Source organism: Suillus subalutaceus (genome assembly GCF_016647625.1).
Source record: "Suillus subalutaceus strain FC151 chromosome Unknown DFJ58scaffold_16, whole genome shotgun sequence".
NCBI lineage: Eukaryota > Fungi > Basidiomycota > Agaricomycetes > Boletales > Suillaceae > Suillus > Suillus subalutaceus.
This window is the reverse complement of record NW_024540265.1, coordinates 138,257-152,859: the sequence shown is the minus strand read 5'-3', so window position 1 is coordinate 152,859 and position 14,603 is coordinate 138,257. Positions and strand designations below refer to the sequence as shown.

Here is a 14,603-nt window from a genome sequence, read left to right as displayed (position 1 = left end):
CTACACTTAAGTAGAGATGGAGTTGACAGGGTTTTAGACAGAAGTCTCGGAAAGACAGGAAGTGCTGGAAAGTGTCATATACCATATATCCGGTTACAGATCCGATGATCTGGATCTCAGATCCGATCCAGATCCGATGAACATATCCATCGTCCAGTCCACAGATCCGCTTTGATTCTTATTTCATTTCCTGTTCATATAACTCTAACTATCGTTCATCTCCTTTCGGTATTCCTGTACACCGGTATACCGGTTATCCTTTACTTCCGCTTTGCTTACTGATCCGCTATGCTTACTGATCCGCTACACTTACGAATCCGCTTTTACTTGTACTTCATTCCCGGTTCATGATTCGTGATCCATCCAACTTACCAATACGCTCCACTTAGACTTTGCTTATACTTTTGTACATAGCCTCGCACCTTTGCTTATTGATCATTCCGTTAGCTATCCGTAGTATATAAACCTTTGTATATGCGCTGTAGTAGATCAGTTCGAATATCACCTTAGATTGCACTCATTCCGTCTGGACTCTGAGTCCCTCCGTTATCCATCCGGACTTGAGTACGCTACTCTTGTCTACTCCGAGACTTAGGATAGATTCCTATAGTCTACATATCCGCCTCTGTCTTCGGACAGTCCTCACCCGTTAGTTTCTAGTCCGGATCCGATCCGGATTGGCCGTTACTCTATACGTTCGATATCCGGAAGTCTTAACGGATCCATTGCAATACTTATCCATTTCGCTAGACGCGATACTTTAGCTCTCTGAAATAAGGGGCAAGACTCGGGACAGGGGCACAGCGCACGAGCTGAGGCCGAAGCCCTTCGGACCCGATACTACTTGAGTACGGTCTTAACAGAAAGGCAAAACTTCGGTCTAGGGAATCAATCCCTAGACTTCAGAACAGAGACATAGGGGACAAATCCGAAGGTCCGGATTTCCGGCCTAGGGAATCCATCCCTAGGCCTTGATGGAAAGGCAGAACTCAGATGGACCAAAGTCCAAGACAAGAATGAGTGAATTCTAAGATGCAAGGGAGCAAGTCTATGTTGATATTCGAACTCTGGAAACTTTACAGGAGTTGTACAGATCTTTATATACTGGAAGGGATCTGAGAGGATCGGTAAGCTGAACACAAATGCTATGTACAAGCATGTGGAAACATATTAGTAAGTATGAACGGAACATAAGTAAATGAACTCGGATATGAACAGAGTACAAGGATCAATAAGCAAGACAGAAACAGAGATAACTGAAGTCCGGAGTCAAGGGGATTACCATAAGGAGATAGACACTGATTTAAGGTTTGGGCTTCGGATATGAGTATAGGTCGGATCCGGAGGTCTAGAGATATCAGATGAGGCATCTGGATATCGGATGAGCGGATCCGGAGATCTAGGTGAAGACGAGACTAGGATATGGATCATGGATATAGACTGGTAGTCTAGGGAAGGTAGAGTCTGAGATGGAATGAGCTCGGATCCGATAGGACTAAGGGTGGATGAAGCAGGCTTAGCTGCGGAGGTCCGAAGGTATGGATACATGGATGTATGAAGGTGTACGGATCCAAACCGATAGTGGACTGGAGGACTAAAGGCATGGATAAGGGTATGGAGTCATGGATAAGGGTATGGAGGTCCGGATGTGCATCCGGAAGGCGTCCAGAAGGCGTGGGAACATCATCGGATGAAGGTCCGGAATACGGGATATGACAGAATCAAACCAATAGTGGACTGGAGGACTGAAGGCATGGATAAGGGTATGGAGGTCCGGATGTGCATCCGGAAGGCGTGGGAACATCATCGGATGTAGGTCCAGAGTATGGGATATGACAGTACGGCATCATTGGTGATTTCATTGTAAGTTGCATACTGTTTAAATTTACCAGGCCTTATATAAATTCTCTCTGCTAGCCATTCACCAATGATTTCGCTCATGCAGATATTCATGAGCTTCTCTCCCCCGATCTTTTGCACCAAATCATCAAGGGAATTCTCAAGGACCACTTAGTTGATTGGGTGGAAGAGTACTTGACAATCACACACAGTGCTCACCATGCAGCCAAAATTATGGATGATATCGATTGCAGGTATGTAAACTATCGAATGTTCAACATTGACTACTGACGACACTAAAGGATAGCAGCAGTAGCCCCACTTGCTGGGTTACGATGCTTTCCAGATGGGTGCGGATTCAAGCAGTGGACTGGCAATGACTCTAAGGCATTAATGAAGGTACGCTGCAGTAAGTTCATCCTGTGCAAGTCAACTCATGAAATATTTAGGTCTATATACCTGCAATCAAAGATCACGTTCCTGAAGATATAACACGTGCGTTTAGCGCGTGCCTCGATTTTTGTTATCTTGTACAGCATGAGGCTCTCACTGAAGACGACCTTCTACATGTCCAAGAAGCCCTGGACCATTTCCATCAATACCAGGAGATCTTCAAGACAAGCGGTGCGACGAAGTCATTTTCTCTTCCCCGCCAGCATTCTATGTGTCACTACATCTTGATGATCCGACTTTTCGGGGCACTCAATGGCCTTTGCTCCTCCATAATGGAGTCTATACATATTAAAGCAGTAAAAGAACCCTGGCGCCGCTCTAGCAGGTTCAAGGCGCTTGGTCAAATGCTGCTAACAATTGAGGCACATGGCATGCTTCATGGCTCTTGCCTCTCTGAAGCTTTGCGAGAACTTCAAAAATGTGCGTGATCATTTGAAATGATATTTAGCACCTCTCATCTCACAACAGGTCGCTGTTACGAACTAGGATGGTTCTGACGTTTGGCTACTCGATAAGAGTAATCGGCCAAGGTCGGTTCAAGGCTTCGGCGTATACCGAAGTTCAATGGTTTCTAAGACAAGTCTAGGAGAGTGTCCTTGACTTGAATCACGTTCAATACGACTTAAGATTGGAGGTCTTTAAGCGAAGGAAGTTCCAGGTAAAACCTAGTAAGATTAAAGTAAAGAACTACATAGTACAGGGCGAGTTTATATAATGAACGGTAACGACTTTAGGGCCGGTACGATGAGGTCATAGAGACGAGTCATAGAGACGAGTCAGAGATAAGACGAGTCAGAGATAACAAGAATAGATCATCTAGCGACGGCAAGATGCGATCGTGATGTAATACAATGATGTAAGAGAAAGAAAATGAATAGGGGCGTACTTGACTGTAACATTACCCCGTTGTTATCGTTGAAGTCACCGATTTCAACAATCAAAGTTATCGTAAGCATCATAGTTGTCACGATCACCTGCGCATTGAACGAACATTCTCTCATCTTCTTCGATAGAGATCTGTTCTAAGGCGGCGTCCTTGTCAGCCTCCCATTTAGCGAGAGCTTCATAGAAGCCTTCATCCGTCCATACTAATGGGATAGGTTTCTCGCCTTTAAGGTCTTTACAAAAGACCGAAAGATGCCCTGGCGCGAGGTTACAGCATACGCGGCAGAAATATGTTGGGCAATTCTTGTGACGATGACCGAATTCTTTACAGTAGCAACATTTGAAGTTATCAATGGGTTCGGTTTTCACGATGGTGACGGGGGACGATTGCGGAGGCGGGGATGGTGTTTTGGAGCGTAGGGTATTGTTGCGTGAGGGAGGGGAGACGGAGATTTCACGTTTGGAGGGTCGTAGACGAATGGAGCGTGAGCGAGAGGTGGTTGCCGCCGGGGCAGTAGTAAGAGCAAACGGTACGACCGGTACATCAGAAGGAGTGCCAGTATCAGGCGTATGCTCAACGGGAGATAATGTCTCAACCGGAGGAGGGATGGGAACTGCGACATGAGGAGATGGCGGTCTGGCGATTGGGTTTGTTGCAATTCGTTCAGTAACAATATGGATGGCTTCTCTAACAACTTCCTTGGTAGAGGCAGGCATGAGACGTATCGCAGAGTTGCGAATGCGAATATGAAGATGACGGAAAATGGCCTTGAAGCGTTGGTCATTCTCGCTTTCACTGAGAAGGCCTGCGGTATGCTTGATGAGATTGGCGGCGCGAATAATGTTAATGAGGAGCGTGCTAGAGAGGGCCCCTTGTTCAGCAAGGAGGCGATCTATCTCGATAGCGTATTGCTCAGAAAGGAGGGCGGATTCAAAAGCGTGTTGGTTTCGATGTCGTCAAGGATGGTGAAATAGTTTGGCGATTCAATGGTTTCAGTCAAAGTGACGGACGTAGTGGATGGAGATGTGGCAAGGGTTTCGGACATATTATCAATGTATCGGACGAGAATTTGAAGTTGCAAGAGGCAAATCTGGAGAGTGCGGAGTTCTGAGAAAGACATCTTTTCGCGACCGCTCTTATAACTGGTGAGCTTTCTTATAAGCGGCGAGGATTGCGGAAGCGTTGTCAAGATTTTCCGTGGGAATCCATTCGTTACTGGCAGATGAATATCCTTTCCAGGATACGAGATAGCGTCTTCGTTTACCCGTGCCCTTGTGCGATAGGATTGCTTCGACTTCGTATTCTTCTTCGTTATCAATGACGTCAGGTGGAGGATCAGGGAAGTTAGGACCATGGATTTCGGTTTCGTGATAGGACGATAATTCGGAAGCATGGAATGTGGGGTGAACCTTCCATTGCTTTGGTAACTGGAGTGTGAACGTGATTGGTGACAGTACTGCGGTGATGGTAAAGGGGCCGTAGCGTTTCGGAGCGAGTTTTCGTGATGGTAACTGCGTGATAAGATTCTTCCCAGATAACCAAACCTTATCGCCAACTTTCCACGGTTGGTACTTCTTTCCGTAAGATCGTGCAGCCATTCGCTGCATTGCAAGATTGTGACAAGAGATAGCTTCTTCTCGTATTTTCTGAAGGAGACGAAGTCGCTCTTCTGCGGCGGGGACAGTGGAGTCTGGGAGTACATGGGGGAGAGCCCGTGGCTCGTATCCCATCATGAGGAAGAATGGGGATGCGTTGCGAGAGTCGTGTTTGCGATGGTTGTGAATGAATTCGGACATAGGGATATGTTCAACCCATTCTTCTGGGTTGTTACGGCAATAGATTCGAAGATAGGTTTCTAGTTCTTGATTCAGACGTTCGGTTTGACCGTCTGTTTGCGGATGATAAGCGGTGGAGGCGGCGATGTCGTATTTCAAAAGTTTTGCAAGAGCTTTAGAGAATTTGGATACGAACTGTGGGCCTCGATCTGAGATTACTTTCTCGTGGAGCCCGAAGCGGCGGTAGACGTATTTGAAGAATTTCTTTGCTACGCCTTCTGAAGTGATAGTCTTCGTACAAGGGATGAGAATTACCCCCTTCGTAAGACCATGGTCTACCACGACCATGATAGAGTCAAACCCGTTACATAGGGGAAGATCGGTGATGAGGTCGACAGAGACTTGGGAGAATGGGGTAGAGACCGAAGAAGGGATAGGAACCAACGGAGGTGTCATGGGATGGGTATCGGACTTCATTTGCTGACAAAGGGCGCAACCCTCAACGTATTTACGGATGTAGGTCCCCATAGACGGCCACCAGAAGTCGCGTTTAACCAGTTCTTCGGTTTTAGAGCGGCCGGGATGTCCCGCTGTAGCGTGGTCATGGGTGCGTTCTAAAATAGAGCGGCGTCCGGCTGGACGGACATAGGCACGATCTTTGTAAAATAGAACGTCATCTTTAATCGTCCAATCTGAGAGAGCCGATTTCATGGGAGGAAGGCAAAGGCCATTTAAGGCATCGGAGGCAGCTTGGAAGATGGGATCAGTGTCATCAGGATCAGGGTTCGCAAGAGTAGTCATGAGCTCTTGGTCAAGAAGGCGAATGAACATGGAATCGGGGAGGAGCGTCATGTCTTCGTTATCAATGGTATCGGGTGCATGATCAGGTCGTCGTGATAGGGCATCCGGTGCAGCCAGTTTGGTTCCTGGAACGTGGTGAAGTTCAATATCGTAACAAGAAAGAAGGAGCTGCCATCTGGCTTGGCGACGGGTTAACTTTTGCGCGGTACGGAAATAAAGGAGGTTCTTATGATCGGTGAAAACAATGATTGGATGGGGGTTTCCTTCCAAATAATGACGCCATTCTTGAAGTGCACGAATAACGGCCAGGAGTTCACGATCAAAGATCTGATAATTTCTTTCAGCGGGGTTCAGGGATTGGGAGAGGTATCCGCATGGATGATACATGCCATTCTCGTCCGTCTGTAGTAAGACAGCACCCGTTGCAACAAGAGATGCATCGGTGGCTACTGCGAATTGTCGAGACGGATCAGGGTTACGAAGGACAGGCTGTTTTAGGAAACACTCCTTTAACGTTCGAAATGCCTCTTGACACGGTGCGGACCAAAGGAAGACGTTATCTTTCTTTGTAAGGTCGATAAGGGGTCGTGCAATATCAGAGTAATGAGGGATGAAGTTCCGATAAAAGTTACAGAAACCTAGGAACGATCTGGTTTCCTTAACAGTGGATGGAGTTGGCCAATCGCGGATTCCGTCAGTTTTAGCAACGTCCATAGCTACACATCCGGGGCGAATAATCATGCCGAGGTATTCAACTTCTTGCGCGTCAAAGGTGCACTTCTCTGGTTTCAAGAAGAGTCGTTCTTCGCGGATCTTCGTGAGAATTCGACGGGTACGAGCGTGATGTTCAACCAGGTTATCCGAAAAGATGAGGATGTCGTCCATATAGATTACTAACCATCCTTCGTTGATTTCCTGTTGGAAAGTACGGTTCATGTAGGCTTGGAACGTGGCCGGGGAATTGCAAAGCCCGAAAAACATGACATTCGGCTCATAGAGTCCGAATTCAGTGGTGAACGCAGCTTTCCATCTATCATCAGGGTGAATGCGGATATTATTATAACCGGATCGGACGTCCATCTTGGTGAAATACTTTGCTCCATGTAACCGTGCGACAAGGGATAAGGGAAGCGGCAAGGGGTAGGTGTTCTTGATCGTCCAATAGTTGATATATCGATAATCTTGACAGGGTCGGAGATCTCCACTCTTCTTTCCTACGAAGAAGAAACCGCTGGCTTGTGGCGACTTAGACTCCGAGATAAAACCTTTCTTTACGTTTTCGTCAATGAATGCTTTGACGGCGGTTCGTTCGGCGATAGAGAGGGGATAGATTTTCGACGTTTTGGGGATGAATCCGGGTTTCGTCTCAATGCGATGGTCAATACCGGGTCGTTCAGGAGGGAGTTGAGTAAGACCGTCTTTAGCGAAGATATCAGCGAAGTCGTGGAGATAGGAGGGTACGAGTTCTTCGAAAGTTTTCTTCTTCTGTTCTAAGCCCGCAGCTAGAGCGAACTGCTGAGCTTTGTTACTAACTTTCGCGTATTCCGTAGACCGTGGCAAAGGTTTGACCGTAGTTTTCTGTTCAGAACGACTGGTACCATCCGGGGTCAATGGCGTATCCATGGTAGTATTTGAAATTACCCGGAGTTCGGATGCGTCAAGGGAGTATTCCACCAGAAATTCGTCGTCATCTAGGTCATACATAGAGACTTCTCGCACTGGTGCGGCAAAGTTCTCTTGCGTCCAGACATCTTCCTTGGTATCAAAAGTCTCATCATCTTCGTCGGGGATGGGGAGCAGATCAGGTAGTGAATCAGTGGGGGAATAGACGTGTGGTGCTTCTTCGTCAACGATCTCTTCGATGGTTGCCTTAGGATAAATGACAGGGGTTTCGGCGATTGGTGCTTTCTTAAGTTTGGATTGCTTCCAAGTCCGATCTATGGGTTCTTGTCGAAATAGAAGTGGAAGATCGTTCTTCTTCCTTTCTTTGTCGACTTCTTCTTCAACTTGATTACTCTTTTCCGTTCGAGAAAGGATAAGAGTTTCAGCTGCCCAGTCAATAACCGGGTTCATAGCCCGTAGCCAAGGGATCCCTAAGAGAATCTGATCTCTTCTGCCAAGACGTGTGACATTAAACTTCCCTATCATAGTTCGTTCGTCAATCTTGATGGTGAGAACGCAGTATCGGCGTATAGCTCCGCTTTTGGAATAGCTTCCATCGGCGGTAGTAACCCGGAAAGGTTTACTAAGGGCGTGGGTTCGGATCTTGTGTTTCTTGACGAAGTCTTCTGAGATAAAGGTTCCGGCTGCTCCGGAATCAACAACTGCGGTGGTTTCAACGGTTTTCAGACGTGTTTTCGAAATGAGGGAAAGGGGAACCCGAAGTTCTTTTCGTTCACCAACTTTTCGTACAAGTCTTATGGGTACATCGAGAGATACTGACGTTGATCCAGTCTCCCATATCAAAAATCCTCGTTGAGACGGCGGACTTCCGCTTCTTCTTCTTCTTCATCATCGCTGCTTTCTACTTCTTTGCGGCGTACCGGAGTCTTTCCTTTCTTCTTCTCTGGACAGTTCTTAAAAAGATGTCTGGTCTTGTGACAGGTGAAACACTTTCCAGTTCGGAAATGTTCCGCGCACTCTTCTTCGGAAAGCCGATCAATTACCATGGCGTTGGGGTCTCTAGATGGCACATATCGGTTAGATCCGAAGTTCTTCTTCTTCTGGGGTTGGTTGCGCGCCCTGATGGTGTTTAGGTGAAGGCGTGAGTTGTCGAGATTGATACAAGTGGAGAGGACAACTTCGAAATCGTCGGAGACATCGCCCGTGCCGTAAAGGCGAGCGAGCAGTCCTGGGTGCAGTCCGTCTAGGAAGAATTGCTTCTTCGCGACGTCGCCTTGAATTCCTGCCCGTCGTGTGAGCATCAAGAACTCCGAGATGTAATCTTGAAGTTCGGTTCCTTGTTTAAGGTTACGGAGCTTGGCTAGCGCCGTTCCTGAGGGATCAAGCGGCCTAAACGCGCTTTTGAAGTCGGCAAGGAATTCAGTCCATGTACCGTATCCTTTGACAAGGCCTGCGGTGGTCTTATTGTTAGGGTCTTGCGCTTGTCTGAGGAAATCTTCCTTCCAGTAGCGCGCGTTCCCTTCATTCATGAAGGAGGTTACGAAAATGATCTTCTGTTTGTCGTCGACATAGATTTTCTCGTTAATATCGAGATAGGACTGGCATGACATCAAGAATCCTTCGGATTTATCTCTATCCCCGTCAAAGACCGGGGGAGAACCGATTTTGATTTCAATGGGTTTCGTAGAAGACATTGGGGGGTTCAAAGGTGGTAGGGGTGGTACAGCACCTAGGTTCAAAGCGCCAAAGATTGGTGTCAAGGACGTCAGCTTGTTAGCTTCTGGGGACCTGGGGTTCTATCTGTCGTGATGACCAGGGTTTGTTCTGTTCTGGTTTTACAACGCGTGATAGCGATGTATTCGTAAAAGGACTTTAATCTTTTGTTACGAACTAGGATGGTTCTGACGTTTGGCTACTCGATAAGAGTAATCGGCCAAGGTCGGTTCAAGGCTTCGGCGTATACCGAAGTTCAATGGTTTCTAAGACAAGTCTAGGAGAGTGTCCTTGACTTGAATCATGTTCAATACGACTTAAGATTGGAGGTCTTTAAGCGAAGGAAGTTCCAGGTAAAACCTAGTAAGATTAAAGTAAAGAACTACATAGTACAGGGCGAGTTTATATAATGAACGGTAACGACTTTAGGGCCGGTACGATGAGGTCATAGAGACGAGTCATAGAGACGAGTCAGAGATAAGACGAGTCAGAGATAACAAGAATAGATCATCTAGCGACGGCAAGATGCGATCGTGATGTAATACAATGATGTAAGAGAAAGAAAATGAATAGGGGCGTACTTGACTGTAACAGTCGCAATAATCATGAAGATAGCGACTTGGATGAGGACACAATGGTTGACCCAGCACTTGAAGATCTCCCTGGGCGCCTGCAAGTTCATGAACTTCAAAGTCAATCCATTGAGGGAGACGACATTGAAGTTCTCGATGGACCATTTGTGGAATCTCATGTTGAACTTGGAGTGACAACCCGTAAGTCAATTCATATGCTCCTCGACCCACCCTTCTTCATGATACTTAGGTTGTGTCCTGAATGTCAATACACTCGGCCTTCAACTCAACCTTCCACATTTCCCTGCCATGATTCAAGAATTCCTCCACGACCAACTCCATTCAAAGGACCCAACCCTGCTCCTTTCAATCCTGCAACAGCCCCGATATTCTTGGGGAAAGTGACACTTTTTAACTCTGCTGCTGCGACATTCTATGCGCCTAGTGATCTGAGCGGTACCGGAGGCATGTGCCGTGAGCATATCTGGTCAACACCATCATGGCGGGGTGGCGCGGCTAGGCATGATTGCATTTTCGTTAACTTGGATGCTGACATGGACTCTCCCATGGGCGGGCTTGCGGTTGCGCAGGTCCTATGCTTTTTCTCATTCAAGTATCGAACATCATATTTTACTTGTGCTGTTGTCTGTTGGTACTCTCACGTACTCGAAAGATGTGATCTGGACACGGGCATGCATATTGTCACACCTGCAACAACTGATGATGGTACTCCAGATATTTCAATTATCCATATCGATTGCATCTTTCGTGCTGCCCACCTCATTCCAGTATACAGGCCAAATTTTATTGCTCATGGAACTAATCCACATGACTCGTACAATGACTTCGACTCATACTATGTCAACAAATACGCAGATCATCATGCTTTTGAGATAGCTTGACCTCAGGTAGGTATTATGGGACCGTGTACAGCGGCCTTAAACTCACTGTTGATAACTTTCTAGAGACGTTCTACTGATGGTGGACCGTGCTCGATGTCGTATCACATTACAGCGTGTCCTCAGGTAGGTATTATGGGACCGTGTACAGCAGCCTTAAACTCACTGTTTATAACTTTTAGAGATGTCTACTGATGGTGGACCGTGCTTGATGTCGTATCGCGTTACAGTGTGTCCTCAGGTAGGTATTATGGGACCATGTACAGTGGCCTTAAACTCACTGTTTATAACTTTTTAGAGATGTTTGTGCTCAATGTCGTAATGTGTTACTTCAGGCAAAAAAGAACTTGAATTTGGGCAGGGAAACATGGAGGTTATACTGGTACAAGGCTAATGGCATGAACTTTTACAGGCAGAGTCACTGCGACAAGGCTATCAAGATGATCAGTGAGTTCTTGTCAAAAATAAGATGCCCTAGCACTCACCAGCAGCAGCAGTACAGTTGAGCGACATGTTGTGCCCCTTCCTGCCCCAAAACCACCTCTCCCAGCAACCAAGCGAGCCTTCCGCTATCGCCTCCGCCTCTTCTGCCATCGCCTCTGCCCTGATCGCCTCCTCCGTGCGAAATGCTACATCCGACCACTGACATCTCTTCTGAAACCTCCCTCGTCTGCAATAAGCCGATTTTGAAGCCATGTAACGTACTATTGTCTTGTCAATCAATGATTGACGGGATACCAGTGACCGTAAAACTTACCGTTTGTTTTTTTCCTTCAAACTTTTGCGTTTTGAAACTGCTTGTTCATCGTGCGCTTATTTTTTTCGACTATTCGGAACATGCTAATTAGTCAGCAAATAGATGTAAATATGTTGTATTGATTTTTAAAACATATGCATTTAGTGATGCAGCGGCCTTGATTCACTTGTGTGCCTTCGCTGCCTTGTTCTAAGTATCTTGCCTTAGATTACCTTAGGTACACTTGTAATTACATCAGTCCTTAGAAAAATTGAACTAAGTACGAAAATAGTGACTTATGTGCCTTAGCTGCCTTGATAATATTTTTAAGTAATCTAAGGGACGAAAAGGAACCCGGGGATTTGCTGATAAATATTGTACATACACAAATTGACTCTACACACATCTACTGTACACAAATCTACTGTACACAAACATAGTAGAGTGAAACTGAAGCCTGTTTGACAGTAGTCAGACACTGGTGATTTCTCGAGGTGAATGAATGTACTTACAAAATCATTTCAACTTGCATACAGGCTAGTGCTAATTCTCTGTAAAAGCTGAGCAGGAGATTAGAGACGCACAAGTAACAACCAATTTATTCTTACCACTTGCTTGGGTGGCAAGAAAACTGCAAGATGCCGCGTTGACGTTTTTCATCATTTTGTTGGTGCCCGGATTGAATTTGAGTGAGCCTTTCCACTGCGAGCCAGACATTGGACCATTAGCATCATTAGTGAATTTATGTCGGTCTCGTGAAATGCCCTGTCAAATGTTGTCCAGGCATGACTGGAACCAAGATTCGCATCAACTGGACCAGAACCCAACATTTAGTCCTGAGGCAGCCCAGGCCTGGGGCCTAGGCCACCAGGAGACAATTTCAACATTCCTGTCGTCTAGATTATTATTCAAATATAAGCGCCTCTGTCAATGTAAATGAGAGAAACTTACTGGTATGCGCATAATACGTCCCACACATGAAATCTACCTCCTCCTCTGACAGCTCATCATCAAAATAAGTCTGGCCATTAATGTCCAGCATGAGGCCAAACGGCACCGCTTCCCATGAAATGCCGTCTAGAACGGAGGGGAGAACATCAAACCCAAGACTATGTAAAGCCAGCCGCCATATGAGGCCACCATGAAGAAGTGCTGCTCTTGCGAGAGGCCAGTTCATGAACTCGTGACGGTGCTGCTCGTACACAATGTAGTCAGCAAAAACAGGCCTAAAACAGGCGAGCCTGCGATCCTGGGGGGGGAGGACATGTCTGAGCGAGTATGTACGGAGTTCCGTAATTGGGCGTTGAGCGTGAGGCAGAACTGAGATTGGCTGTAACGTCTTTATAGCGATTCCTTTTTCAAGGAGGTTACATGCGATCTGGGTGATATCCGAACCCCAGTCACGCTGGAGGCACATCACAGCCGTAATAGCATCGGGAATTGCCAGTTTCCAGGGCACCAGATTTTACAACAGTGACTCGATGATGTAGAGCTGCTGCTTGGGTTGTTGCACATAGGAAACTCGAATGTGTGCGTTTGAGACTGACAGGGACGAGTCAGGTCCTAGATCCCAGAGATTGGGCGGGATATCTGACAACTGAGATTGAGGGAGGGTGATGAGGTATCCTATAAAACATGTGATAACATGCTTCTGTGTGTCTGGAATTGATGTGATATTTGTGGGGGTGTTGCTGACAAGTTTGCATAAGTGAGTCCACTGTGTCTTGCGAGTCCAATCATCGAATGTAGTCGATCTGCCTTGGGGTGTAGTGGTGGATGCTGCAAGGTGATATCCGAGATGAAAATGCAAAATCAAGACAAATTGCTCAACACTGCGAGTGTATTGCGTTGAGGGTGCAACCTCATAATGGCCAAAGTAGGCTTCAATGTCTTTCAAGAAACTGGACAGGGGTGGTGGAGGGGGAGGGGGAGCAGGGGTAGGTTCAGAAGGAGCAGATGCAGGCGGGAAATTATCTTCCTCCCAATTGCCATTGGGAATGCTGGTAGGATCCAAGGCATTGCATAAGTCCCACTTGTTACGGAACGAATCATATACCCTGGTAGATTTGCTATACAACATCCAAGTTGTTGGTATCTCAGCCTTTGTGAGATGGATGCATTGATGAAAGCCGCCAAACTCATCATCAGGCTGCCATTCAAACACCACAGTTGTGCTGCATTTGCCAGGCATGCTGTGGTTCATGGCTGAATGCTCATGGCTCTGACGCAACTGCCGTTGAGCTGGCATCTCCTTCTCCTCTTTCCTCTTGTTCTCCTCATGGCGCCGTGCAAAGAATGCCTTCCAGTCTTCTCCTCACTTCTGTCTAGAGTGGGGTTGGGGGATTGGGAACTGAGAGTCCACGTGTGCTTCAGGAACATCAGACATAGGCTGTGCCCCACTGTTCTGACCCCATCCAACTACACTACCGTCCCATCCAAGGGCACTCTGACCGTTGTTGACCGGTTGACCCCATGTACTGTCACCCTGCTGACCCCACGCACTGTCGTCCGGCTGACCCCAAGTGTCAGGCGTCTGCTCCCATTGAACTGCCTCGGTCGCATGGGTGACAGCTGCCGGAGACAGGATATAATGACGCGAACTAGAATCAACGGCGGCAGTATTCTGAGGAAAGCGGACCCAAATCAGAAGCGAGAATTTCTCAAACATGGGTAATTGAACTTGCCAAGGACAGTGAATGGAAGAGATCAAGGCTCCCGTACGTGGCACGTTTGTTGTCAGATCTCCAACAAATGAGCGTGACAACTCAAGAACCCATTCAGCGGGTATTGAATGTTGGGGGGCACCCATTAAGATAGCCATCCATGCGCGATCGGAATATTGGTATCAATGACTCATGATGTACCATGAGCAGGTGGCGGCAATTACTGGAAATCTGTCAGGCAATCACGAACAATGAATAAACTGGTTGACTTACATAGAAATGCGTTGTGTGACCTTATTGCAATCTTTTTAGCAAGGTTAGCATCTGTATGCCACCTTTGGTACACATAGGTAGTTGGAGCACGTGGAAGTTTAGTCCCCCACAGAATGAATAACCCGGCACCCAAACATTCCATGCACCAGAGCATTTTCTGCTCTAAGTCGGCCCATTTTGCCAGAATATCGCGGTGTGACAATCATATTGGCACTAGGCATGTATACCTGCATAAGCACTCAATAGGTGGACCAAAGTAATCCCTCATAATATTCACTACTCCCCTATCAGCAGTCTTCACTTGTCTCAGCCATAACCCTTGTCCGACGCTATTCCACACTTTCCCACACTATGCGCGCACATTCCCGCA

At 46.9% G+C, this 14,603-nt stretch overlaps 4 protein-coding genes across 4 annotated transcripts; 2 read left to right on the top strand and 2 right to left on the bottom strand.

The window, feature by feature from the left end:
- Positions 1-1,917: 1,917 nt before the first annotated feature.
- Positions 1,918-2,720, top strand: DFJ58DRAFT_654472 (uncharacterized protein; the record flags this gene model as incomplete). The annotated part of the gene is made up of 3 exons (XM_041381794.1): positions 1,918-2,093; positions 2,142-2,252; positions 2,345-2,720. Coding segments are annotated over 3 exons (663 nt in total), but the record flags the coding sequence as incomplete, so codon positions are not given.
- A 7,181-nt stretch (positions 2,721-9,901) lies between these two features.
- On the top strand, positions 9,902-10,564 carry DFJ58DRAFT_654449 (uncharacterized protein; the record flags this gene model as incomplete). Its single annotated transcript, XM_041381791.1, has 1 exon — positions 9,902-10,564. The coding sequence occupies one exon, from the start codon at positions 9,902-9,904 to the stop codon at positions 10,562-10,564; it is 663 nt and encodes a 220-aa protein (XP_041247899.1).
- A 1,546-nt stretch (positions 10,565-12,110) lies between these two features.
- Positions 12,111-12,528, bottom strand: DFJ58DRAFT_646031 (uncharacterized protein; the record flags this gene model as incomplete). The annotated part of the gene is made up of 2 exons (XM_041381431.1): positions 12,111-12,186; positions 12,245-12,528. Coding segments are annotated over 2 exons (360 nt in total), but the record flags the coding sequence as incomplete, so codon positions are not given.
- Positions 12,529-12,762: 234 nt separating this feature from the next.
- Positions 12,763-13,965, bottom strand: DFJ58DRAFT_723874 (uncharacterized protein; the record flags this gene model as incomplete). The annotated part of the gene is made up of 2 exons (XM_041385061.1): positions 12,763-13,561; positions 13,616-13,965. The coding sequence occupies 2 exons, from the start codon at positions 13,963-13,965 to the stop codon at positions 12,763-12,765; spliced, it is 1,149 nt and encodes a 382-aa protein (XP_041247897.1).
- Between the last annotated feature and the right edge of the window lie 638 nt (positions 13,966-14,603).